Source organism: Argentina silus, assembly GCF_951799395.1.
Source record: "Argentina silus genome assembly, chromosome: 14".
Classification (NCBI taxonomy): Eukaryota; Metazoa; Chordata; class Actinopteri; order Argentiniformes; family Argentinidae; genus Argentina; species Argentina silus.
In genome coordinates, this window is record NC_139668.1 from 3,824,149 (window position 1) to 3,850,274 (window position 26,126).

General features: G+C 39.4%; 4 protein-coding genes across 5 annotated transcripts; 3 read left to right on the forward strand and 1 right to left on the reverse strand.

Annotated features, from left to right (window-relative positions):
- The first annotated feature begins 921 nt into the window (after positions 1–921).
- Positions 922–3,505, forward strand: LOC310815435 (uncharacterized protein). The gene is made up of 3 exons (XM_083685199.1): positions 922–1,111; positions 2,480–2,590; positions 2,887–3,505. Exons 1-3 carry the CDS (start codon positions 1,060–1,062, stop codon positions 3,105–3,107), a joined length of 384 nt encoding a protein of 127 aa, XP_083541325.1. The 5' UTR covers positions 922–1,059; the 3' UTR covers positions 3,108–3,505.
- Positions 3,506–3,897: 392 nt separating this feature from the next.
- On the forward strand, positions 3,898–6,882 carry LOC310814965 (uncharacterized protein). Its single transcript, XM_083684544.1, has 3 exons — positions 3,898–4,104; positions 6,081–6,191; positions 6,348–6,882. The coding sequence occupies exons 1-3, from the start codon at positions 4,053–4,055 to the stop codon at positions 6,569–6,571; spliced, it is 387 nt and encodes a 128-aa protein (XP_083540670.1). The 5' UTR covers positions 3,898–4,052; the 3' UTR covers positions 6,572–6,882.
- A 4,674-nt stretch (positions 6,883–11,556) lies between these two features.
- On the forward strand, positions 11,557–20,030 carry clic1 (chloride intracellular channel 1). Of its 2 annotated transcripts, none has more exons than XM_083684333.1 (7): positions 11,557–11,800; positions 11,987–12,074; positions 14,136–14,245; positions 15,236–15,361; positions 15,715–15,821; positions 16,548–16,729; positions 17,652–20,030. In XM_083684333.1, the coding sequence occupies exons 2-7, from the start codon at positions 12,033–12,035 to the stop codon at positions 17,811–17,813; spliced, it is 729 nt and encodes a 242-aa protein (XP_083540459.1). In that variant the 5' UTR covers positions 11,557–11,800; positions 11,987–12,032; the 3' UTR covers positions 17,814–20,030. The 2 variants fall into 2 exon arrangements, with proteins under 2 accessions (XP_083540459.1, XP_083540460.1); XM_083684334.1 differs by having other exon boundaries at positions 11,557–11,727.
- Positions 20,031–20,494: 464 nt separating this feature from the next.
- LOC310815544 (uncharacterized protein) lies at positions 20,495–21,994 on the reverse strand (the record flags this gene model as incomplete). Its single annotated transcript, XM_083685365.1, has 3 exons — positions 20,495–20,706; positions 21,391–21,510; positions 21,943–21,994. 3 exons carry the CDS (start codon positions 21,992–21,994, stop codon positions 20,495–20,497), a joined length of 384 nt encoding a protein of 127 aa, XP_083541491.1.
- Positions 21,995–26,126: the final 4,132 nt, after the last annotated feature.

Here is a 26,126-nt window from a genome sequence, read left to right on the forward strand (position 1 = left end):
CAGTGGCTACGATTAGCTGAAGACGGCATTGGCTATACAACTTTGTTCTCTGTGCCATGAAAATGCCAAATGTTAGCCAACATGTGGATGTGGTCCAGTTACTGAACTGGGCCCGATTCGATTACCACATCTAAGCCTTAAACAACCAGACCTGGCCCATATCTGGACCATTTATCAAATGATAGCTTGACCATATCCATATACTGGCCAAGGTCTGGCCTTTTCATGGCAAAGATGAGGCTCAGGTATGACGGCCAGAGTCGGTCCAATTCTGGCACGGGCAACAAAGATGCACCTGGGCCACATGCAGGCCAAGGTTTGGCCTTTTCATGGCAAATATATGGCTCAGGAATGGCAGCCAGAGCCGGCCCACTTCTGGCCACTTCTTCTTACTGACAGCCCACTAATGTGAAAGTAAAATAAGTGATTGGAATATCAAGAGTTGGATTTGCTGATGCAAGCCCACTAATCACAGTAGGCTAGTGGGGATCTGAGCACTTACTGTAATGCTAGAAGTTTGGGTTGGGTATGGCGTCACCCTAGAGCACACTAGACATTCTTTTCATATTATGCAGCATTGTCACAGACAAACACACCCCATCCATACACACACTCTATCCTCTCTCTTCCGTGTCTCTCAATTATACAAGGGTTACATCCTGTGTTTGGTGTATTTGGTTCTCTAGCATCCTATTGGTCTGGAAGCATCCCAAACTTCCACCCATCTCTGTCATTTCTCTCATTGTCTCTATTATCAATACCTCAATTCAACCATCCATGGTTGACACAACTCCGAGAAGACCTGTTACACCCCTTTACCTCCACTCTCTCACACACTCCTCCATCCCCATATACATTACCTTCACCAACCCTAACTCAACCACACCCTCAGAATAAAAGTGGACGTCCCGCACTGGTGATCCTCATTCTACAGCACTCTCCACTTCATCACATAGCCACTGTTTGGGCTTCAGATTGTTTTGCATCGTTTAAATCAGTGACTCCTGCTACTGGTTGAATATTTTTCCTGTGAGTCACATTATCTCTACTAGGATCAAGATGAAAAGTTTTATGTGGGGCTGTGTGGCATTGTTGGCTCTTGTTGTTGTGGGTAAGTCTTCCTTATTTCAGCTGGGCAAGTATTTATCTGGTGTGGGTGTTATAATAAATCCACACTTGATAAAGGACACAATTGAGGATGTTCAACAATGTTTGTTATGTGCTGCCACTATGCCTGAGATGGTGATTGATTGCTTGTTTTTCAAGACAGGATAGAGATCACAAAGGAGATTTTACAATTAGCTTTGGAGATGTTGTTTTCTTCTGCAGTCAATTTGAGATTAAAACATTTATTTATTTATTTTGTTTACTTCATGTTCGTGTTATTGTAAAGTGGTGCTTTATATTATTTTCATATGTTTCAAAGTATGCTTGACATCCAAAAAGGCTCCATATAAATCAAATAATATATCATCATCATCATTATTGTTATCATACAAGAGGGGAGAGGTTTTCGTAATGATTACTCTTGGGGAGTGGGTGACTCTTTGTGGACCTCTGTGTCACTATACAATGTTAGTTTTTTCACAAAGCAAGGATGACAGATGTCTTATTGTTGACTTTGGAAAAAAGTCAGAGGATGACGAGGACTAGGCTTGGTTGGTAAACTAGCTTACCCCTCATACACAAAATAGGCACCTAGTGCTAAATGGGTTTGCATTCAAAGGTTGTAAAACAAACAGTGTTGGGGAAGCTACTATGAAAATGTATTAAACTAAATTACTAATTGCTATACAAGCGAAGAAGTTAAACTAAGTTAACAAAGTTATGGTACACTGGAGAGAAGTATAGTTTGTCAAACTAAAGCTAGTTTAAAAAAAAAATGCAAACGTCAGCTACAGAAATATGACTAGTCTATATGAGAACTAGAGAAACTAAACAACAGAAACACTCTGAAATCACTGAGAAAGATAAAAACAGGTGAGGTGGAGCAACGTGGGGAGACAGGAAACAGTGAGGAAATAAATAGCACAGACATTTGTTCAAATTCAAGGGCTGGAATAATAGTTAATCCTATATTGCTATTTATTTTTTTTGTTTTGGGGGGAAGATGTAGTAGTTACAGTAGTCGTGTAGTTACCATAGCTCACTACACTGCTACATGGCAAAAGTAGTTAACTACTGAAAACACTATTGGATTTAGGGTAAAATGTTAAAATGTAGTTAAACTAATAGTTACATGTAGTAGACACTGAAAACAAATACTACCTATGTGCATAGCAGGCCTGTTCATTTTGATCATTTATTTTGAAAATAAATAAAGCCTATAAATCTTTAGTCAACTAACTGTCAAGTTTTATGATATATTCATCTGATATTTGTGTCATCTGCAAACCATACAAAAATGATGATGACAATCTAATCCTCGCCTTCCTTTCTTTTCTCTGTTCCTACATCTTTTTCTCATTCCATCAAACAGCCGAGTCCCTCACGTGTAACACGTGTTCCTTGGGGATTTCAAGCATTTGTTTCATTGGCTCAACTACAACATGTAGCACCTCTGAGCCCAATTGCTTCTCTGGAACTGCAAGTAGGTAACAGGGCAAACCACCTGCAAAATAACAGCAAAAATGTATGTAAAAGAGCATAAATTGAATCCCTTGACTTACCTCATTATTGTATTTTTTAATATAAAATTCCCTTGTCATTATTATATTTTGTTTCAAAAGCTATTGATCTACAATTCTGTGATTATAGTACAATCCTAATTCATAATTTAAAAGCCCTGATATCAGACTGAAAGAATAATCACTTTGCAGTTATCCAGTAGCTTTAACTATTCATGCTGTTTCCCATCCTCAATTTCTCCTTATTTTGTCCCTCAAGCATTCAATGTCTCTTCAGTCCTGACCCTGAAAAAGAAGGGCTGCCTGGCCACAAGTTCCTGCAACTCCACCTCTACTGGTACCATCCTGGGTGCTTCCTTCACCCTCACACAAGCCTGCTGCACCACAGACCTGTGCAATGGGGCCAGCTCCATCCAACTACCTCTGACTGCTCTCTTTGGTACCGTCCTGGTGGCTGCATGGAGCAGCTGGGGGTACTAAATAAACCCTACAAAGGAATCCCAGAGGTTTCCATAGAGTTGTGTAGTCCATATACAGTGCCTTCGGATAGTATTCAGACCACTTCACTTTTTCCACATTTTGTTGTGTTATAGACTCAATTTAAAATGGATTAGATTAAACAAATTTGCCATCAATCCGCACACAATACCCCAGAATGACAAAGTGATAACAGGTTTTTAGAGATTTCAGTAAATGTATTAAAATTGAAATACATAAGTAAAATTACATGAACTATTATCATTGCATTAAGATGGACTCAATTCAACTTATTGAGTGATCTGTTGATGACATTTTTGCATTTGAGCTAATTTTAAGAGTGTCATAGCAAAGGGTCTGAATACTTATGTACATGAGATATTTACATTTTTTATTTACATTTTTTTCACACAACAAAATGCGGATAAAGTGAAGGGGTCTGAATACTTTCCGAAGACACTGTACATAATGGGCTGAACTGTTTTTTTCTCTGCAATGTCTGCAATGGTTTGCTAGTTTCGCTAACCTTTAGTCCTGAATGTCAAGTAAGACTGTTTTGATCTCTAATCTTAAATATAGATTGTTGTTATTTCGGTGAACTTTCTCTGTATGTTGATCATTATAAAAACTCTGGCTACATAATCATATTAGTCAAATAAATAATACAACAAAGAGATGTTTCTTAACAATGTTTGTGAACTTGAATTGACTTTTTGTGACTCAGTGTTGCAACATGCCACACTAAGGCCTTTGAATTCATCACTGACAAACGTCCTCTTACCATTGACTGGAAGAAGGCAGAAGAACCAGCTATACCTCATTCTGTTCTCTACCTGTACCTAGCCACATATCTCTCAGCACCAAACTGAAAGTTGATGTGTCATTCCACATTATTGTATATTTAGTGAGCACTGTTAACAGCAGAAATAATCCTCCTAAAAGAAAAAGATGAATAATATTTTGAAAGGGGTGCTTGTCCTGGTGGCCACCATAACAGTAGGTAAGTCATCTTTGAGTATCATCTGTCCCTCCTTGGACAAAATTCTGAGACAGTTTTAGAGTGATTATTAAATTGTTATAGTCTGCCTAAACCAGACTGGATACATACAGTACAGAAGTTGTAATTTGTCTGGAATCAATTCATATACTTATACATATACTCATAACTCTGAGGTCTTTTTTCTCTTTAAAGGGATAAATTGTGTTTTCAGGTCAAATTCACTATTATCCAATGTAATCTTTTCCATTTCTTATCTATCTTGACTTATTGCAAAGATGTTTATCCAAATGTTATAAAACATTCTACCAAATGGCGAACCAAGAGGCGAAAGGTAGTAACTAGGGATATCAGAGTTATCCAATAGTGTTGTGCTATACTATGCTAAGATCCCCCTTATCCACAATGGACTACAGATTGTCTTGGTGGGTGGTGGTAGATCCAGCTTTCTTAATGATGTTATTCAACCTGTTGGCATTCATTAAATCATTAAGAAGACTGGATCTGGCAGTCAGGTGTATTTGGCTGTGTTTCAAAATGCGTTCTTGCATTTAGAGCGCTCTATCTAGAATGCAAGAACGCATTTTGGAACACAGCAATTGTCTTAAGACAGATAGTGCGACTCCGTCCACACTGGTCTGTCTGATAACTCGCAAGCAATTACGGGAAGGATAAAAGGTAGCCTGGCTAAAATATGCACAGTAAAATGTTACCTTGGTTACAATGGGACAGACAAACTTTTCAGCCTCAAACCATTTATGGCATTTAGCAGACGCCTTTATCCAAAGCGACTTACAACAAATACATTTGTTTAAGTAAGTGATCATCATCTATCATCTATCCGTCAGTCATCATAAGATAAAGTAATCAATGCTCGGACCAGCGGCCATAGGCAGTCACAATGCTAGAAGAAGGTCTTTTATTATTATTATTATTATTATTATTATTATTATTATTATTATTATTATTAACAGGAGAGAAACTTGTACTGGGGGGTAGTGGGGGTAAAGAGGTCTTTTGGAGGGACCGTTAAGATGTAGCGTGAAGAGATGGGTCTTCAATCTACGGTGATAGATTAGTAGTGACTCTGCAGTCATGACAGCAGTGGGAAGCTCATTCCACCAGCGGGGCGCCAGGACAGTAAAAAGCCGTGACCGAGTAGTGCGGCTGCTGCATCCACGTAGAGGCGGCCAGCCAGTCATGACTATTCAACAAAACCAAAAAATCCTAAGTGATTTTGAAGTTTCCCCCCGCAAATTTCTTAATTACATGACTGCATGACTTTCAAATTAGTTGTAGTTAAGTTGAGTGAGCAGTATTTATTACGTTTGGCAATGAGGAGGAAAACCAGCATAGATTGGTCAGTGTATATAACAGTGTATATAAAAGTAGTACCTCTAAAAATGGTCTTAATTAAGTTTTGATAGTTTGTAAAGTAGGTTGTAATGCCACTGAAAGCAATGGGTAGCACTATATTTGTTTTATATACAGTACCAGTCAAAAGTTTGGACACACCTTCTCATAAAATGTTTTTTCTTTATTTTTTTATTATTTTCTACATTGTAAATTAATATTGAAGACATCAAATCTATGAAGGAACACATATGGAATTATGTAGGAAACAAAAAAGTGTTAAACAAACCAGAATATGTTTTATATTTTAGATTCTTCAAAGTAGCCACCTTTTGCTTTGATGACATCTTTGCACACCCTTGGCAAATTTGTGTCCAAACTTTTGACTGTATATATATATAAAATAATGGCACTATATTTCCGCAGATGCGGAAAATCTTTCAAAACCAAGAATTGTTCCATGATTTATAAAACAGGTAGTTCAGGCAAAGCGGCATCGCACTAGAATGACGACACCTAACCTATGACAATTGTCAGTGGTATGTCTTTAATTGTTTTCCCTTCAAACGTGTCATTTGTTGTGAACATGCCATGAACCTCCCCCTCACTCTCGTCTGTCTCCACAGTCCAGTCCTTGACCTGTAGGCAGTGCATTATCGGTATTTTTGGGACATGTTTTTTTCCCGAGGAGACGGTGTGTCACAACTCGACTGCCAACTGCTACTTTGGAGAAGCACGTGAGGAAACCTAATATACCAAAATCATTTCCATTACCAGGGCAATGCTAAAGTAAAAGTAAAGCACACTACACTACAACAGCTTATTAAGTCTACATACAGTATGTCAAGAAAACCTAATGACATATCACCCCTTCCTTGTTCATCCCCTTCCAGAATTCAATGCGACAGGGATTCTGACACTCCATACTCGTGGCTGTCTGGATTCAGACCTGTGTGGCAGGACCATCACTGCCTCCCTCCTGGGTACTGGTGTTACTAGCTCTTTCAAGTGCTGCCAGACAGACCTCTGTAACGGGGCCAGCTCTGTCCAGCTTTCCATGACTGCTGCCTTCAGCGCCGCCCTGGTGGCCTCAGTGTGGGGCAGCTGGGCATTTTAGATAGAAAATCCTGGCATTTGGCACTCTGACGCTAGAACTGTCTACAATTATAACATGTATTAATACAACAGCACTTGATTTGTAACATGATTGAAACTATGATTCGTAAACAACTTGTGAGTGCACTGAACTTCACTATAATACAAGAACTTCAATTTATATAGCGCAAAAAGATCTCACAAGTGCTTCACAAGTTAAAACACATACTAATGCTTTGATATGCTGTACTGTCTAAAACTGTTCTTTGATAATGTATGCTATTCATAATGAACATATAAATGGCAATAATATTCATGTGTTGTAATATACAACTGCTTACCTGTCTTTTATAACAAATACAACTGATATTAATAAACACATTTGCCTTGTATTTAGGGAATAAGGGACAAAGAACAGCCATTTACTGTTTAGTTTTAATTGTAGTTGCAACAAACAAGAAAAACGACCACAATGTGTGGGTGTGTATTAACGTTCAGGTGTAGCATATATTAGTACCATAAGTGCCCCACCCTGACCAGAGTAGCAGCCAAATTGAGCAACCAAGCTGTCATTGATGCCACCTAGTGCATTAGCAAGAGGACAGCACATAGATGTGTCTGTGTGTGGGATGCAGTTGAATGCAATTCAAATCCAAAAGTGGCAAAACAGGAAATGGCTCATTTATTATCTTTGGTTTCAGAATTTTATCAACTAGTTTTCTCGTTTATGGTGTAAAAATTGGGCAATTTAAGTAGAATATTAGATTATATAGTCTATAATAAAGAAATAGCCTTCGAGTCCCCCTGCTATAGCAGTGATCAAATTGTGCAGTTCGCCAACTAGTAGATGTTTGTGATAATAACCATGTCCTATAGCCTACCGACCACAGAAATCCTGAATGTGCAGATTTTAACATATTTGTTGAGGTGTGCATAAGCTATCAAGATATAGAAAATTTGGACGTAGCGAGTGGACTGTAGCCCTGTATAGGTCTATAGCCCGTATAGGCCTAGTTTGGTTTCAATTCTTGCAAATTGTAGCCTATCAGTGAGATAAAGGCCACTAACACTAACAACCTAACCATTGAATCACTTTAGCCAACAATAGGCCCCACAATAGAGATCACCTATTCATATTTTACATATGAACCAATCTCCAATCTGATCAATGGATGCTGATGCTGACAACTGACTTGACTTGCCGGTGCCCAGTGGTTTTCCACTTTAAACTAAAAAAGGGCACTCACCCCACCGACACTATTCCCACCCCGATGTTGCCACACTGCCACCATCCATAATCACACACTATGTTCATAACATGGGACCTGTTTAAATTCTACTGAAACACATTATTCCACGAAGAAACCACAGATTCGATACAGTAATGCAAGTCAGTCAGTGTAAATAATGCAGTCAGTCACATTAGATCAGTGGTTTCTCTGTGAAAGATTTAATGGCATTTAAACAGATCATACCTTTCTAGTATGTACACTTCCTAAGTGTGGCATGGTTCATGCTCTACAGATTGTCTCACCCTGTCTACAACAGAAATTCGCACAGACATCACATAGTCTTCGATCTTTATTCCAGGAACAGGAATAACAAAACATAAAACATATGCAATAAATAATTTAAGTGAATAATTAAAATAAATCACAATGAATAAATAGGCCTATATAAAAACATCTCTATAAGGTAATAAATTTAAACCTAGCCATATAGCTAAAACACCTGTTTAACCAACACAACAAACATTAAAATAAATAAACATTACAAAGAAAAACAATGATATGCCTAAATAATAGAAAAAGGGGTGACTAATCACTAAACGACCAAAACTATGCAAAACGTAACTACCTGCTACAGAAATCAATTACATATTTGTAAGTTCTCCTGCAGGACGGAGATAACGGCGTTTTAATGGGAATTAGACTAGCTTGCTTGCGAGTACCGCGGCTAGTAATGACCAAATTACAGCGTGAAGGTGCAGTCCTACTGACCTGCTTCATAGTTTTTTAACAGATACAGTGCCTATAGAAAGTCATCATACCCCTTTGAAATATTTGTCGTACAGCCTGAAATCAAAACCCATTAAAAAAAAACTTTTTCCAGCTTTATGTACACATTTAGAATAACAGGGTTGGAAAAGTCATCAGTCCCCTGATTTAATACTTTGTAGAGCCACCTTTTGCTGCAATTACAGCCATCAATCTGTTTGGATATGTCTCTACTAGCTTTGCACACCTAGATTGGAGAATATTTGCCCATTCTTCCTTGCAGAATTGTTCGAGTTCAGTCAAATTCCGTGGTGAGCGGCGATGGACTGCTCTCTTCAAGTCCATCCACATCGGATTTAAGTCAAGGCTCTGACTTGGCCACTCAAGGACATTCACCTTTTATCCTTAAGCCACTGCGTTGTTCTTTTGGCGGTATGTTTCGGATCGTTGTCATGTTGGAAGGTGAACGACCTGCCCATCTTCAGCTGTCTAGCAGATTGTCCTCAAGAATTTGGGTGTACTTAGCAGCATCCATTTTCCCTTTAATCCTGACCAATTGCCCAGTCCCCGCTGAAGAGAAACATCCCCACAACATAATGTTGCCACCACCATGCTTCACAGTAGGTATGGTGTGTTTTGGGTGGTGTGCTGTGTTTGGTTTTCGCCAAACATAGCGCTTGGAGTTCAGTCCAAAAAGTTCAATCTTAGTCGCGTCTGACCATAAAATCTTTTTCCACATGGCAATAGAATCTTCCAGGTGTGTTTTTGCATAGCACAAATGAGACTGAGTGTGGCACTTTTTCAGAAAAGGCTTCTTTCTTGCTACCCTGCCATACAGGCCAGCTTTGTGTAAAGCTTGTGAGATTGTTGTCACATGCACAGACAGACCAGTCCCAGCCATAAAGACTTGTAAGTCCTTCAAAGTTGCCTTTGGCCTCTTGGTAGCTTCTCTGATCAATGTCTTCCTGGCTCGGTCATCCAGTTTGGACGGACGGACGGCCTGATCTAGGCAAGGTGTTGGTGGTGCCATACGCCTTCCACTTCTTAATGATGCTCTGAACGGTACTCAGAGGGATAGCTAAAGCCTTTGAAATCTTTTTGTAGCCTTCACCTAACTTGTGCCTTCCTACAACTTTATCCCGGAGGCCTTTTAAAAGTACTTTTCCAACCATGGTGAATTCTTTGCAGAACCATGCACTTCTAGTAGTGGAATCCTAAAGAAACAGCTGGTTTTATCATGAAGTAATCAAAACCACTACAATTGATGTCAGGTGGGGGGCAATTAGCCTGGTGTTTGATCTGGAAGTTGATTGGTGTGGTGGAAGTCTAGGATTTACCACTCTGTACTTCAGCTCTTCCAAGGTAAGAATCAAGAAACAAGTCCTGAGTAGCCACAATATCTGAGTCCGGTATTTATTGCTTGCAAACAAGAGACAAGAGCGTAACAGCAGCCCAGCGTAGACCCGGGGGTCCATTCAGCACAAGTCTGAAGAGATGATTATCAGGGTTGTCTTTTATACAGTTTAGACATAATGGTAGGCGCCGCCAAGGCTATCGGCTGATGGGCTTGTGTTTACGTGAGAGAGGGCGGGAGAGAATGAACAATGGGGAGATTTTCTTACTGATCAATCGGCGTTCAACATTTCACACCTATCGGCAAGATATGTCTGTTCCCCCATTACTGCGCTCCCTCACCACTCCCTCTGAAATCACCGCTGTTCATATGGTAAATCATACAGTGCTTCTCAGAACAATGGCTATAGAACTTTAGAGGTGTGGCAAGAGAACATGTAATCACAGTAGTTACACAAGTTGTATCAGTCATATGAAAGTGTATAACCTGAAAATAGTTCTATCAATGTATTTTCCATAACATTGGTTGCACCTGAGCAAGTTTATAATGGTATACTCTAAGGGGCTGATCACTTAACCAAATCAGGTATTTCACTAATTAATTTTTAATAATTGTCCAGAATTTAAAAATATATATATTTTCACTTTGATGATGAGGGTTATAATGTGTACATACAGCTCAAAAAAGTTAGATTCGATTTATTTTAATTTCCAGGGTGTAATGTGACAAAAGGTACAGATTTCACAGGGTATGATGACTTTCTATAGGCACTGTATATAACATAAAAAGTAAGTAAGTGCTGTTTAATCGTGGCTTCATAATTAAAACAGTTCCTACCTGAGTGATATAACCGAACTGGGGATGCGGTGCTTTTCGCGACGTTGATTGATTGATTGAGACAAAACCATTTGGTACCCCCCGTACTTTTTGATACGGTGTATTTTTTCGTGGATAGTACTATACATGTCCCTCTTTATATTTGAAAGAATTTCAATAACAAATAAAGAAAAAATAAAATACAATTAACACCAGCCAAAAAAAGGGCACTTTTGAGGGGCAGGGGCTCAACCCCCTTGGGCCCCATCTGTGAACGTGCCTGCTGACCCAAAAGTGTACCCAAGAGAAAAAGTATTCAACTACCAAAAAATGAGCTTCTTGCTGTGGTCGTGTTTCTCAAACGTTTTAGACACACAAGACCACAATTCACTGATGTGGCTGAACAATTATATATCTCTAGATATAATTATAGCTATACTTCCGGTGGACAAGTTTTTTTTTATTTGTTTGCTTGTTTAATTGTATTTTCATTTCATCTCATTTCATTTCATTTCAATGTATACACATTTTTATTTTATTTTTTTTAAACATGAAAAAACGGCTTAGAAATATGTATCAACTCCCAGTGGGAAGCTTAAGAAATGGAATAAACAAGCTGGGATAAAAAGGAGAAAATGAATGGTACACGGACCTTACGCGCCTTGTGCGTTTGTTTCTAGTGCCACCGCACCTGGGATGTCGGCAGTAGAGAGCGGCCACAGCTTTTCTATTCTCCCCAATGGCGTGTAGAAATAATTGCATTGCTTTGTGGGAGATTCAAGCCCAGTGAGTCAACCGTCTATGCACTCTGTCTGAGGAAGTAAAAGCGAGGGTGGAGGGTGGATTACAACACCAACTTCACATGTAAACTTCGCGATTGGGGCGTTGCCTCATCCGGGTTTTCAGGGAATCCCCTCAGTGAAGTTCGCGAGTGAAGTTAACTTCTTATGTTCACTCGCAGAATCGGAATTGAGTCAATTGCGTTTAACTGTAAGTCTCAGGACTTGGGAGGTACGGATACGTTTGTTTCAATTGTATTACAATTGTTACTGAACTCCGGTTGCTATTGTCACAACGTTTAATGGTAATTACCTACTGACATGATAGCGTACTAATGTTGGTATAAAGGTTAACGTTAGAGTTGTAATAGTCTAGCGGAAGATAGCCTACATGTTGTCGGTCGGATTTCTGTTTATCTATCATTGAAAGAATTTGATAAAGTGATACATTTAATTACTGCACATTGATTGACCACGTTTTCACCTGTCAGTTTCTTATCAGATTGTTTTGCTCCGGCGGCAACACTTGCAACTAACATGAGTGACGAAAATCAACCTCAAGTTGAACTTTTTGTGAAGGTAAGCGATTGCTTATCCCCTATATTTAACAACTTTGGCTACTACAACAATGGACCAGTCATAGGCTGGGTTGCCCAGTTATGATTTATTACAATGTAATCTCTCAATCAAATATTGCCCAACGTAATTCACTGATAATGTATCTGTGGGAAAAGTAAACCGTGCCATTTGTACCACGCGCCTGTTTCTTTGAAGACCAGGCCCTAATTTATGACCAAATTAATGGTCATAAAACCGTGATCGCTGGTGATAGTACTACATTTGTTTACGTTCATGCTTCATTGACCACCTTGACAGGGTCATTGTAATGTTCATAAAACTAATCTAATGCACATTACGCACGTAATCTGTAGGGGCGTAGTCTTTCTGATGCGTGATCCAAATAGTCAGTTTTACATGGTCCCGCGCCACTTTCCATAATGATTTCTCTGTGTGGACAACTGTGTGGACTACTCCTTATTTGCTTAAAGTATGAAAGATGGCGTTGTAACTTCTTGTAATCTGATTCATTTAGTGTTCAGGAGACTCACACCCTTTACCACACAGAAAAAAAAAAAAGTAGTTCAATTTCCTGAAATAAGAATATTGTTGTAGATGGGCGTTGCTTAGAAATGCACTAGAGACCTCAAAATGTTTATTTATTTGTGTTTATCCTTTATTTATTCAGGGGAGTCCCTTTGAGACCAAGGTCTCTTTTTCAAGGGTGCCCTGATTACAAAATATAGACACGTCACTATTATTTACATCATGCCATTTAAAAGAATACAATTTACTCAGGCAATAAAATGTTTTTACAGACAGCAATCAATTATAACAAGAGCACTCCACTGAGGAATCCTTAATCAAGTTCCGAAAATGGCCCAATGATACTAAAGCAGCAAGTATTAGAATATCCTGCAGGTCATAATGCCTTTAGTCAAGAGCACAATGACTAAAGGCAGTTCTACCAGCTCAGAGGAAACACATGTGACCTTGAGGACTAACCAACCTTGAGACCGTGTCCGATAAGTGCCAGGTCTCCAGGTGATAAGGGATGTAAGATAATATGGGAGTTTATGGAGAATTCCTTTATATACATACAAGAGCCAGTGTTGGTCCTTCTAGCGGTTAGTGACTGCCACCCCACAGCCTGATATAGAAGACACTGATGAGTATGAAAATCACCTGTAATAAAAGTGCTGAATGATAGACTGAATCTAACTGTTTCAAAGTGGAGGAGGTTGCATGCATATAAATGATGTCCTCATTGTCGAGGACTGTTAGGAACGTTGATTGTAAAATTTTCTGCACTACTGTTAAGTGAAAAGCATAACTTGTTCCTATAGAAGAAGCCTAGTTTAACTCTCAATTAATCTATAATTAATCTATATGTATTTTAAATGATAACTTCAATCAATCCAGATACCAAGATACTTGTATGAGGGGACTCTCTCAATTTTAGAACCGTCTGAGGTGCAGATCTTTGAATAAATGGCCTCAGACTTGCGAGTTCTAGAGAAAAGCATATACTTAGTTTTGGCTGCATTTAGTAGTAACATGAGGTCCACACGTGAGCATTGAATGCGGTCAAAAGCAGTTTATAGGCTAGACAAAGCTCCAACCACAGAGGAGGCTGCAGAATAAACTGCAGTATCATCTGCATAAAAGTGCAGTTTACAGTCCTTAACTAAGGAGCCAATATCATTTACATACAGTGTAAACAGTCACAGACCTAAAAATGTAACCCTGAGGCACTCTCTTTGTGGTCTCTAGAGATTCTGAACAATGAGATTGATTGAGCTTGAATTTGTATTAGATCCACAGGCCTAACCTACATATTGAGGGGAATAATAAGTTATGTTGTTTTTGTAAAGATAGCATACTGTATTTCAATGTTACATATTCAGTGGCTTTGAGATTATTTGTCTTATTTAGACCATTGTTTATCATATTTTTGTTGTCAATTCTTAACCTAAACCATAAGATTCATACATCTTATAAATTTCTCTGGATCTTGGGTTGCTATGTGATCGTCTTTGTCAGACAATCATCGTATTTATGAGACCTGCTGTTTCATTCTAGGCAGGCAGTGATGGCCAGAGCATCGGCAACTGTCCATTCTCCCAGCGTCTCTTCATGGTGCTCTGGCTGAAAGGAGTCACGTTCAATGTGACCACAGTGGACATGAAGAGGTCTGTTTTGAACTTACAGTGCTTCCATAAGTATTAGAAAGAGGAAGCATTTTGTCTTCTTTTAGATCTATACTCCAACAGTTTGGATTTCAATTTTTAATTCAATGTTTTCTTTTTTCAGATTGGTTTCACCATTTAGAAATGACAGTCCTTTTTATACATATTCCCCCTGTTTCAGGGAACCAGTAGTATTCGAAAATTGGCTTGACAGGTATTTCTGGTAAGTCAGGTGTGTTCTGTCACATTATTTGTGTAGGCATAAGAGAGCTGTCAATGTCTAGTACAGATTTTAGGCTTTGCATTTTCCTTTGTAGTCTGCTATTGAGGACCAAAGAGGTGTCAATTAATCACCTCTTTGGGCGGCATTGTTAAGCATCCAAACATATTGCCATAGAAATTAGGGTTTTTGAGTTTTTCAGGGCCAAAAAGTGGAAGGTTCTTGACTGGCCAAGTCAACATTTAGATATAAATCCAATTGAACATGCATTTCATTTGCTGAAGAGAGAAATTAAGGCAAAAAGACCTCAAAACAAACAACATTTGAAGATGTCTTCAGTACAGACCTGGCAGAGCATCACCATAGAATATACCCAGTGTCTGGTGGGATCAATGGGTCGCATGATTTTTTCTAATACTTTTGGAGCCCTGAAATAGGGGGAGTATGTTTAAAAGAATGTTGTACTTTCTAAATGGTGAAACCAACCTGAAAGGGGAAAAAAAACAGAATTAAAGCTGAGAATCTCTACTTTGACCCCATCATAATTGTTTGATTTCAAATCCAAACTGTTGGAGTGTAAAGCTAGAAGAAGACAAAATGCTTCCTCTTTACAATACTTATGGAGTCCACTGTATCTGTCCACATGAACTTATGTTACATTTTATATATTGCTACTTCCCATGGGGCTTCTCTTACACTCTTGCTCATACTGTCAATCTGTCTCTAATTTCTGTTCCACTTTTGCCAACCTATCTCTCTCTCTCTCTCTGTAGAAAACCAGACATCCTGAAAGACCTGGCTCCGGGAGCTCAGCCCCCATTCCTGCTCTACGGGACGGAGGTGAAGACAGACACCAACAAGATAGAGGAGTTCCTGGAGGAGAATCTATGCCCTCCGAAGTAATCAATCCATCTCTCTATACACTACCTTCCATGATCTTATGATCATACTCTGTGACCATTATACAACATGAAGCAAAGATTCATATCCCTCCTGGTCTAACTGCTCAGTGTGCCAGGACATTTTATTTTTGCTACTTTGACTTTGGGGTTTTAATTCGAGCACATTGTACAATATACAGTGTATGCTATACACTATTGATAGTTTATGTACTTCTTTGTATATCTTATGTTTGTCTATATACTGTAGACATTATGCTGCTTGATGCATGATACCTCACTGAAAGATACCCCAGGGTATGACTGTCTGCTAAATGGCAAATATAATTGTAAACTGCATCCTTCTACCCCAGGTACCCCCGCCTGGCCTCCCGAAACCCTGAGTCCAACACAGCCGGCCTGGATGTGTTCTCTAAGTTCTCAGCCTACATTAAGAACTCCAACCCCCAGCTCAATGACAGTGAGTGAGACAAATCGTGATGATGTGAGCTGATTCTTGTCATGCAAACAGGATGAAAGCGTCTGAAAGCTCCCACCATCTGCCAAAAACCAGCAGGGACTGTCTTTGGTAATGGCATTATGCCCTGAGCTTTTCACCCCGTCTCAAACCGGTCATCTGTTGTCTTATATGTTTAGCAACTCTTTGGAAAGCATTGAAAAATAGATGTGTCAGTGTAAGCGTTTGCCATGCACTGAGAGTGAAAATGACATTTAAAGTCCTTAAAAGGGAACAAATTTGGGAAATGTGTTTATGACCTTAAAGAGATACTTTTTATGATCATATTTCCATTCTTGAGCTTTCTTTGGCTGGCTCCAGGACTAGCATTTATCCATACAGTGTACATGAATAGGCTATATATACAGTATGACTACTTAAAGTCATTTTCTTTATTTTTACGAAATTCTACCGCCATCTCATGTCTTTGTGGGCTATACACGCATGTCGATATGAAAACAATTTGTTATTTCCACTGTTACAAGCGTAATTGATATTATTCGAACTGAGAATACTCTCTGTTTTGCCCATAGTTTGGAACTCATTTTTTTACTACATCCATAATTAATTTGTCTATTCTATTCAAAAGCACAATGGCAGATATATTTTTATAAAAACAATATAATTTTTCTACGGAAACCCTGTTCACTAAATCAGTTTGTGTTGTACTTGTGTGTGTTGCATGGTCAGACCTTGAGAAAGGCCTTCTGAAGGCCCTGAAGAAGCTGGATGACTACATCGGCTCCCCACTTCCTGATGAGATTGACGAGAATAGCGCAGATGATGTCACTTCCTCCTCCCGCCCCTTCCTGGACGGGCTTGAACTCACTCTTGCTGATTGCAACTTGCTGCCTAAGCTGCATATTGTCAAGGTAATATTTTGTTTTAAGCCCTCCTCCTACCCTGGTGTGAGGTCAATTTACAGTATGAACTGTATTCACAACAGTGAAGATTGTGCTAGATTGTGCTGATATAGCATGCCCTTTTGGTCAGGTTGGTCCTCTGTGGCTCAGTTGGTAGAGCATGGTGCTAACAACGCTAAGGTTGTGGGTTTGATTCCAACTGGGACCATATATACTGAAATGTATGCACTCACTGCAATGTAATTCGCTTTGGATAAAAGCGTCAGCTAAATGGCATATATTATATATATTATGAGCAAACTAAAATAGATTTGCTCTAACTGTTACTTGCTCCTTTGGTTATTTAGTAGTAACATGTGCTATGCTTATCAAAAAGTAAGTGAAACAACTATACATCACAATCATCGCAAGCAAGACTTTATACAAGAATAAGTGCCAGAAGCAGTCACAGTGCCAGAGAAAGGGAAGAAAACCATTGTTCGTGTTTTTTTTTTTTGCTTGGCAAAAGTGCAAGTTCAACACAAGTGGGATATGGTGGGATGCTGCTAGGACGGGGAGAGGTCTGAGGAGGAGGAGGAGGAGGAGGAGCCCTGGTGTAGCTTGAAGAGGGCGGTCTTAAGATCCAGACAGTGGTGGGAAGCTCATTCCACCACTGGGGCACCAAGACAGAGAAGAGCCATGACCAAGATGAGTGACTGCTAGGTCCTCTTAGAGACGGAGGTGCCAAGGAGCAGGATGGAAGGATGAAGAGAGGAGATGGGTGAACTTGGGGAGATTGAACACCACATGGGCTGCAGCGTTCTGGATGAGCTGCAGAGGTCAGATGGCAGAGGCAGGGAGCCTGGCCTGAAGTCAGTTGCAGTCGGCGGGAAATGACAAGCACTCTCTTTCCTTCTCTTATTCTGTCTCTCTATCTCTCCCTCTCTATTAGGTGGTGTGTCTGAAGTACCGTGGCTTCTCTATCCCTCGCTCTCTCGCTAACCTATGGAGGTACCTGGATGCTGCATATGCCCGTGAGGAGTTTTCCTCCACATGTCCGAACGACACAGAGATTCACATGGCCTATTCCTCTGTGGCGAGGGCACTGAAGTAGGAGAGAGAATTCCATTAGTCACACACACATACCATTGGAACCACGCACCTACATATGCACACGCACACGCTTACACAAACATAGTGTACCTGACCTAGCATACACTAATTTGCACGCACACACACACACACACACACACACACACACATAAAACTACAGGCTTCTTTTGAGTGCAGGATGATACTGTACTGTACTGACTCAGTCTCTTGATTCTATCAGAGGCATACTATAGGTCCCTATTTTTTGTTGCATATCATATTCACTCAGTCTCTGTATATATTATTCTTTATGATTAATCCTTCACTGCTTAGTTACATTTCGCTTAGTTATTCACTTTCAGCCAAGCCGTTAGAAAACTCATTATTAGTTTTGAATACACACAGACACACGTGCCTAGACCAGTTCAACTTCAAACTTTTTACAAACGCAGACGATTCCAACCAATGAGTGTCTTATACGGCAAGGCAAATTGTCCATTTCACACGGTCTTGATGCAATGTACACTGCCCAAGCAGAAGTTAAAAGAGAGAATCTTGTTTGGTGTGTATCTCTAATTACAGATAGAATTGACATGTTGTTTTGACAACATGGCCTTGTACAGAACAGTGTGGGTTACACAGATGCCCCAGTTCACAATGAGGTTGCACCTCAAAGCTGGTCAGTTTTGTGTAGTGGAAATTTCCGAGGCGGGAAAGCTGTTCTTGGGCCATTATATTGTAGCAAACTGTAGGGAGGAGTATCTCAGCTAGTGACAGGAAATGATTTCAACAGACCTCTGCTTCCCCTCTGCCAGTGTATTGTAGTAAATAATTCATCAAGATTATTATCAAGCCTATGTTTCCCATTGTAAGGCTGTTTTGCATCAATTTACCTGCTTTTTCCATTCAAAATGAATGGTTTTTCTGTCGTAAAATTAATTGTATTGCAGGGCACTTTGTGTTACACCCATATACATTATGTAATGTAGTTATTGTTCCTCTTTTATGGGAACCTTAGCTTACTAAGAAGCACTTGACTCGTTATAACCTAAAGACACCAAACCAGTTTAGTCACATGTTTTACTGTAAATATTCTGAAAATCACAGGACGTCATGCAGAAACACAGTGTTTACAATTACTGAGTAAAATTCTGATAGCATCATTGTGTTAAACTTATGATTAAAGAATAAAATAAAAATGTACTAGAATAATAGATGCACAGATAAATGAAAGCCCATAGTAAAATTGATTAATGGAGAGAACACATACAGTAGTATGTATTAGTATTGTTGATATGCATGCTTATTTCCAATGGTAGAATTAATTGAATTCCTTAAAAGAGAATTTGAACTTCGAGAGTTTATCAAAATGGGAATTTCTGTGGTGTACCCCTGGGAAACAATTGGACATATTTTGTTATGTCAGTGTAGTCTCTCAGAACAAGGTCTTGTAAAATGCTATCACCGAAGTGCAAGTGCATAAGTATTCCTTATTGAATACTGGTGGACAAATGTGGATGGCATTTGCAATATAGTGTTATTTTTCTACTGTAGTTTTCTCAAATAGTGAGATGATCCCAAGTAAAAAAAAAAAACAACCTCCCATATCCTGAAAGACTGATGGGTTGAATGCCTCAACAATCAAATGTATAATATTATTGCAAGACTGAATCCTTATTGTTGACTTCTAGTATCTAAGGACCAACTTTTGCAGGACAATTGTCAATATGGCTATTTGTTGAAAGGGACCATGTCTGTATGATTTCAATGCTGTTGTATTCTAGTATTCCCTTTATTGAAGCTTGTGACTTGAGGTTAGTGGTAAGAGAGAACATTATACATGGCTCAATATTTCTCTTGTATGTAGTAATCCTTCCCTCCCATAGTAAGTTATTACTTCTTCACTCATGTCTTGCACTCCCTCTTTGTCTCCTCCTCCTCAAACCTAGCCTTTATTTGAACAACCTTCCTTCTTATGGTATGCTTTTCTCATTCTTATTATATTTTCTTCTCCACATATTTCAGCCCTTAACACCACCATCCATTTTAGCCGAAGGCAGTTGCACTTAACTTTGATGATGTTGTGGTGGATATTGAATCCATGCAATTGTGTTCGATCTCTATTGATGACAATCAAACTTTGTATGAGATTGAAATGTATTTTATTTCTTTTGTATGTTTAAATCATCCTTTAAAGACACAGTAATTTTTTAAATTCCAATAAAAAGGTTGAAATACAGATGCAGTCAACAATTGTGTTCATTAATCTCTATCAATTCTTTACCAATAAAGTCATGTTGAAATACAATTCCGTATTAAAGTACCTCTTAGCTATTAAAGTAGCACCACTGAGAAGCATGAATGTGAAAAGCCAATCCTTGTTGAGTACATGTTGAGTATGTGAAGTTACAGGTTTCTTTGTCATTTACACAGTGTGATATGTGTCAACAGCCATGTGACTCATTCTAACCGCAGGCAGCTTTGTTACCATGCATTCCTTATAAGGATGTGGACGTGTGTGTGTGTGTGTGTGTGTGTGTGTGTGTGTGTGTGACTGACTGACTGACTGAGTGAGTGACTGACATGGTTAGTATGGGTCATGCAAAGTACATGTAGGCAGTGTATGCGTTATTGTGAAATGGCAACTATGCCAACAACGTGCATAAGTAGGCCTACAGCATGTGTCCAGTATGTGCACATCCATCACCCCAGTATGAGAGAGAGAGGCAGCAGCAGGCAGAGTACAGCTCCCCTCCAGCTGAGGGCAGCAGTGGCCATGGCCCCGTTGCACAGGTCAGTGTCACAGCAGACGTTGCTGTAGGTGAAGTTCAGACCAGCAGTGTGTTTCTCCCCAGTCAGGCCACATTGGGAGGGAATGGCACAGCTCTTTTCATATAGAACCAGACGCAGGTCTCCTACAGAGAGGGAGAGAATCATATTACTAGTTCATATACAGAGGGTAAGTACTACTGTACTGATAGTGTACAATAGGAGTTTGGTGTATTACTGCTAGTCTAAAAATCAATGGAGGTTAGGCCATACTACTGTTTAAAGTAGTAACAAGATGCAATCAATCACTGAACTCCCTTGAGTCCTGTGGCAGTAAGGAAGTCAATAAGAAGACACAGTGTCTGACTGACTCTTTCTTCTCAGCCTCTGAGGCACGTTGTGTTTTGATCCACCCTGTGAGCACTGGGCTATTTAAAGAGATAATTTGATGGCACCACAGCCATTAGTGAGCTAACACCTGGCTTGATGAGAAAATGTTGACATTTGGCCTATTCAACTGGTGTTTTGTCACGTTATAACTATTTGTCATATTGTATACAACTCGGAAGGTAGGGTTAGGCATAATGTGGCGCATTCAATTCACTCCTCAACTCCACTCCAGACTCAATTGCGGCAGCAACTCCAGTCTATTGCTCAATCCAACTCGCAGTCATTGAAAACACAGGTATATCTTCATCCATGTTTTTCAAGACCCCCCCCCCCCCAAAAAAAAAAAGCGCACTGTCTCCAATGCCCGAATTCCTCCCTAACAGACACGTACACACGTACACGTACACACACACACACACACACACACAGTGTGAGCTCACCTCGCGTCCCAACTGCAGTGCTAGCTAGGCAGCGCTGTCCGGTTGGACACTCCTGGGGGAACTTGAGACAGTCCATAGGAGAGATGGCAGGAAACAGACATGTGTAACAGCGCAGAGGGGCTAAGAACAGAAGGGAACAACATACTGTACATAAGACTATGATATAGAGGAAATATGACACTTCACATGTTTTATGAATGGGAGCAACAAAAACACAACACAGCATTGAGAGTGCACCACGTAATGTTAACTGTCGACCTATTAAATTGCTCTAAAATGTACTTACTGACTAAACACTAGAATATTGTAATTTGCTCCAAAGTTAATATACAGTATGTAGCCTTATGTTGATATCCCAATGCCTTATAATATTGAGAGAAAAATCCATGGGTAGGGATGACAGTAAGTCATGACAGTCAGTACTGAAACATTGATCTCATCCAAAAAGTGAATGGACAGCAACAACATTTTCTAGATAATTAATTTTCCTTTCATTTTTAATTCTTATTATACAAATCAGATCATTAATGTTCTCTGATTTATCCGACATACCTGCCAAAGGAAGACAAAACAGGAGGAGAAGGAGCAGTTGTGGTCGAAACATGGTTCAAGTCTTGGTCCCTGCACCCTTAGGAAAAGATTTCAAACTCTTCTCTCCGTCTTTGCCGATGTACGTCCCTGGTACCTGACCTCTCTTTTCACTCCTGTCTCGGTTCGTATCCCATTCAAACACAAATTAAATGGATGTTATCTCTCTCCTTCTTTCCAAATCCAACTCTCAACCTCTCTCTCGCTCCCTCTGTAGTACTTATTTAGGTGATCATACAAAAACTGTCCAGTTGTCATTTGTATCGTCAGCCTTCTCAATCTACCTCCCCCTCTATCTCTCTCCTTCTTTCTCAGTCAGATCACTGGACATAGTCGACGTACTTAGGCAATAAAGTTCCCCACCCTAAACTTCCCTAATTTCATTTGGAAGGTAACCATGTCATGCTGATGTCCCTAGAGTAGTACATGGAAAATTTAAATAAGGGCCTACTTTTAGTTAAGAAGACACTGTGAATGTGACTCTTGGTGATTCATATTAAACAGACTTTAAAGTAGCCGCGGGGCCAAATAGCACATTCCTAAGATAGAGATGATCTATTTGAAACATGCACAGGATGCAGAGGCACTCCTTCTGTACATACTTCAATATAACATTATACATGTGAAATCAGTGCGTCTTGCTGAAAACTTAAATCGTTTTATAGATGAGATAGCGAGAGAGGGAGAAAGAGAGAGATGGATAGACACAGAACAAACAGAGTAAGAGATAGAGAATGAGTGTGTGTGTGTGTAGGACATAGAGAGAGAGTAATGGCATTATCCATTACTGGCTAACGAAAGACGTGAGGTGGGCAGGGAGGGCAGTCAAGTGACATGAGTCAGACCAGCTAAACTGTTTACCAAAAAAAATATACAGCTACCCCTGATACTCCTTTGACTGTGAACAAACATTTGATAGGCTTAGATATACAGATACTGCTAAGGGTTTGGGGGATGGCGGTGTAGCTAATGCCGCTGTGGTCCTTCTTTTACTGTGTTCACTGGGATGTTTTGTGTGTGGGCTAGAGGCAGGGATGACAGATGGCGTTATTTAATCCTGTCTGTATCTCTCTCTCTCCCACCCCCAGTCTAGTATGTTTTGGCTGTTTTGACTGCATTAACACACTAAAATAGAACACAGTACTGCCCTGCGAGTCAGAGTGTTGCACATCACACACACACACGAACGCACACACACAAACACCATCTGTCACTGAGAGCCTAGAAACGATTATTTGAGCTTAAATCATCAGACCCAGTAATGTAAACCATCAGCAGACGTCTGATAAACCAGACACTGGAGTGAATGGAAAACCATGTATGTACCTGCACATCATTTTAAAGGAAAGTTTTGGTATCTCAAAAGGAAATCTTATTCTATATGTTGTTATCATTTGTCAACATACACCAATGTGAACGTTTGTCAGCTAGCTGATAGAAATGCATTGAAGATGCTGTGGTTATTTTGTGGTTTATTGCAAATCAAATAATTATTGTCTGATGTAATCTCCATGTTTCCTTACATAAATACATTTTAAACATTTTAGCAAGCAAGGTTTTTTTTTGCATGATTTTTATTGGTTGAATCTTTCCCTTATCAGGTCCATACCTGAACCCAATTTGGCTCTAGAACATTTCTCATCTAAATGTATATCTCTGGCAGATAAACATGCCAGTTTAAACGCCTTAGAATTAAGAATAGAACTAATCTTTGGTATTCCACAGAACTTTCAGATCTCCTTTTGTTGAGAAACAAGGCCTAGGCCAAAGCTAGAAAAACAGACTCAGTAGCTGATTGGCAGGTTTTCAGACAACTGAGAAATACGTAGATGCACCTCATCGGATCAAGAAAGCTAAATCAAGATACTTCCTAAGTGCTATCATGGGTTCTACTGGTGATGCTACAACATTTTGGAAAACAATTAACGCCCTGAAGTGTGGAAATTCCTCTTCCTCCCTACCTAAAGACGTTTTGTCAGACTCTGGCCTCATTACAGAGAAAATTTAGATAAGTAATGCCTTTAATCATTGTGCTGCCTTATTTATAGATCTCTCCAAGGCATTTGACATGGTCGACCATTACCTACTCATTCAGAAGTTAGCTGAAATAGGCCTGGATCAGACTTCATGTAGCTGGTTTGAACATTATTTAACAGACAGAACGCAGTGTGTATTTACTGATTAAATCAGGTTTTCTGGACATAAGAAAGGCTGTCCCACAAAGATCGATTCTTGGTCCGTGTTTTTTTTTTTTTTTTTTACTATTTACATTAACGATATTAGATTATTTGTAAATAATTGTAACCTGCATCTATATGCCGATGACACTGTTGTATATGCTATGCAATTGACCAGGCTGTTTCTGAGCTATAGTCTGAATTCGCTGTCCTGCAGAGAGCATTTGTTGGGTTGAGGTTGGTGCTTAATGCTGGAAACACCAAATATATGTTATTTGCCAAATCACAGAAAAATGTATCTGATTTATGCATATGTACTTTGGGTTGGGCCCCCATTGAGCATGTCCCCGCTTATAAATACCTGGGAAAAGGCTTCTTTTATAGGAATAGATCTTGCCTTTCCCTGAACAGCAGAAAGCAGATTGTGCAATCAACCTTCATGGCAATGCTTGATTATGGTGATATTATCTACCAAAATGCAGCAGCCACTACTCTTAAACCTTTGGATGCCATCTACCATAGCGTCCTTTGCTTTATCACAGGTGATACTCATCATTGCATACTTTATCAAAAGGTTGGCTGGACCAAATTACCTAAGTCATTCTCAGAGTTGGTTAACTCTTGAGGTTCCTCGAATTAGGTAAATCCTCTTTTAGATATAGTGCACCTTACTGCTGGAACAATCTACAAAAAAAAACATTTCAGTTGGTTGTTCTGGTGCCGCTCGGGCAATTGAGGGTGTTGATTGAGGACCTCTTTGGTGAAGGATGTGATTGTTTCTCCTGATATATTGTGATTTTATATTATGTATTGATTTCTGTATTTAACTGTGTTGTATTTTGTATGTGTTGTTTTATATTTTTTGTATGTGTTTGTAATGCACACTGTCCACAATAGATACAAAAGAGGCCTTGGTCTCAGTGTGTTTTCCCCTGTATAAATAAAGGTTAAATAAAATGATCAAAATAGTTAGCAGTCATCACCATCAATCACCTGCATCATAGTTAAAAGACGATTGGAAAACGCATTGGAAACCGCCTTCCGTACCCAGTGAAACGTCACGCCGTGAGTATCTATCTCCTTTGAAATCGCGTCTATCTCCGACGTATGAAAAATACAGTCAATCCTCAAGTCTATCCAAACTCAGTCAAGTTTTGATTGAAACAATAGCATGATTGCTAATAAAAAAAAATAAACTATTTCAACCAAGGTTCTTCTGGAATCAATGGGTCTGCAAACTACCGAAACCTGCGGATCAAACAAGCAGCAAGATGAATGTGATGTGATCGCCATAGAGGCATCATGTTGTAAAAGCAAACACGTTATTTATCTGCTGCATCATACACATCTCATGCTTTGATTAGGATTTCACCTAGTATATGCAATCAAAAACATAGCTGCTTATCGAGCAAGGTGGCTTAACCTAGCATTGTTTTTACAACACCGGACGGTATATTTTGTGGCTATGCTAGTTGGCTTTAGTTTTGGCTGATCATGAGTTTGTGTGCTAAATGGTAGCGTACTATTAAGACTATCTTGACTCACTTTGTGGGCACATAGACAATGTTTTCAGCGCACTCAGATCAAATAATTCTCTTTACTTGCATAGAAAGCAGTTAAACAGTGTTATCGGCCTACCTCTTTCTTTGTGTTAAAATGTGAATTGTGAATTTGAAAGATGTGAGTCGCACTTCACAACAAACACACTTCAGCAAAGTTGTGCCACCTGACGAAGTTATAATGTGCCAAGCATCTTGATAAGTAGTTCCCACTAGATATGTCCCTTACATACGTTAAACTGTTTTAGGGGTATATTTATGTATCTAATTACAGCATTTGTCTAAATACATCATATTGTTCAAATTCAGTGTTTTTGTAAGTAGAGCTCTTTCAGGTCTTTACGAAGACGAATTCTTCATGTGAAGCCCGGCCAGTGCGGAGGCATATAGGACGACATTTCTACGTCCACAG

Coding starts and splice junctions, on each gene's coding strand:
- LOC310815435 (XM_083685199.1), top strand. CDS start 1,060: ATGAAAAGTTTTATGTGGGGCTGTGTGGCATTGTTGGCTCTTGTTGTT. Junction 1,112..2,479: donor GTTGGCTCTTGTTGTTGTGG/GTAAGTCTTCCT, acceptor TCCATCAAACAG/CCGAGTCCCTCACGTGTAAC. Junction 2,591..2,886: donor TTGCTTCTCTGGAACTGCAA/GTAGGTAACAGG, acceptor TTGTCCCTCAAG/CATTCAATGTCTCTTCAGTC.
- LOC310814965 (XM_083684544.1), top strand. CDS start 4,053: ATGAATAATATTTTGAAAGGGGTGCTTGTCCTGGTGGCCACCATAACA. Junction 4,105..6,080: donor GGTGGCCACCATAACAGTAG/GTAAGTCATCTT, acceptor CTGTCTCCACAG/TCCAGTCCTTGACCTGTAGG. Junction 6,192..6,347: donor CTGCTACTTTGGAGAAGCAC/GTGAGGAAACCT, acceptor ATCCCCTTCCAG/AATTCAATGCGACAGGGATT.
- clic1 (XM_083684333.1), top strand. CDS start 12,033: ATGAGTGACGAAAATCAACCTCAAGTTGAACTTTTTGTGAAG. Junction 12,075..14,135: donor AAGTTGAACTTTTTGTGAAG/GTAAGCGATTGC, acceptor GTTTCATTCTAG/GCAGGCAGTGATGGCCAGAG. Junction 15,822..16,547: donor CAACCCCCAGCTCAATGACA/GTGAGTGAGACA, acceptor TTGCATGGTCAG/ACCTTGAGAAAGGCCTTCTG.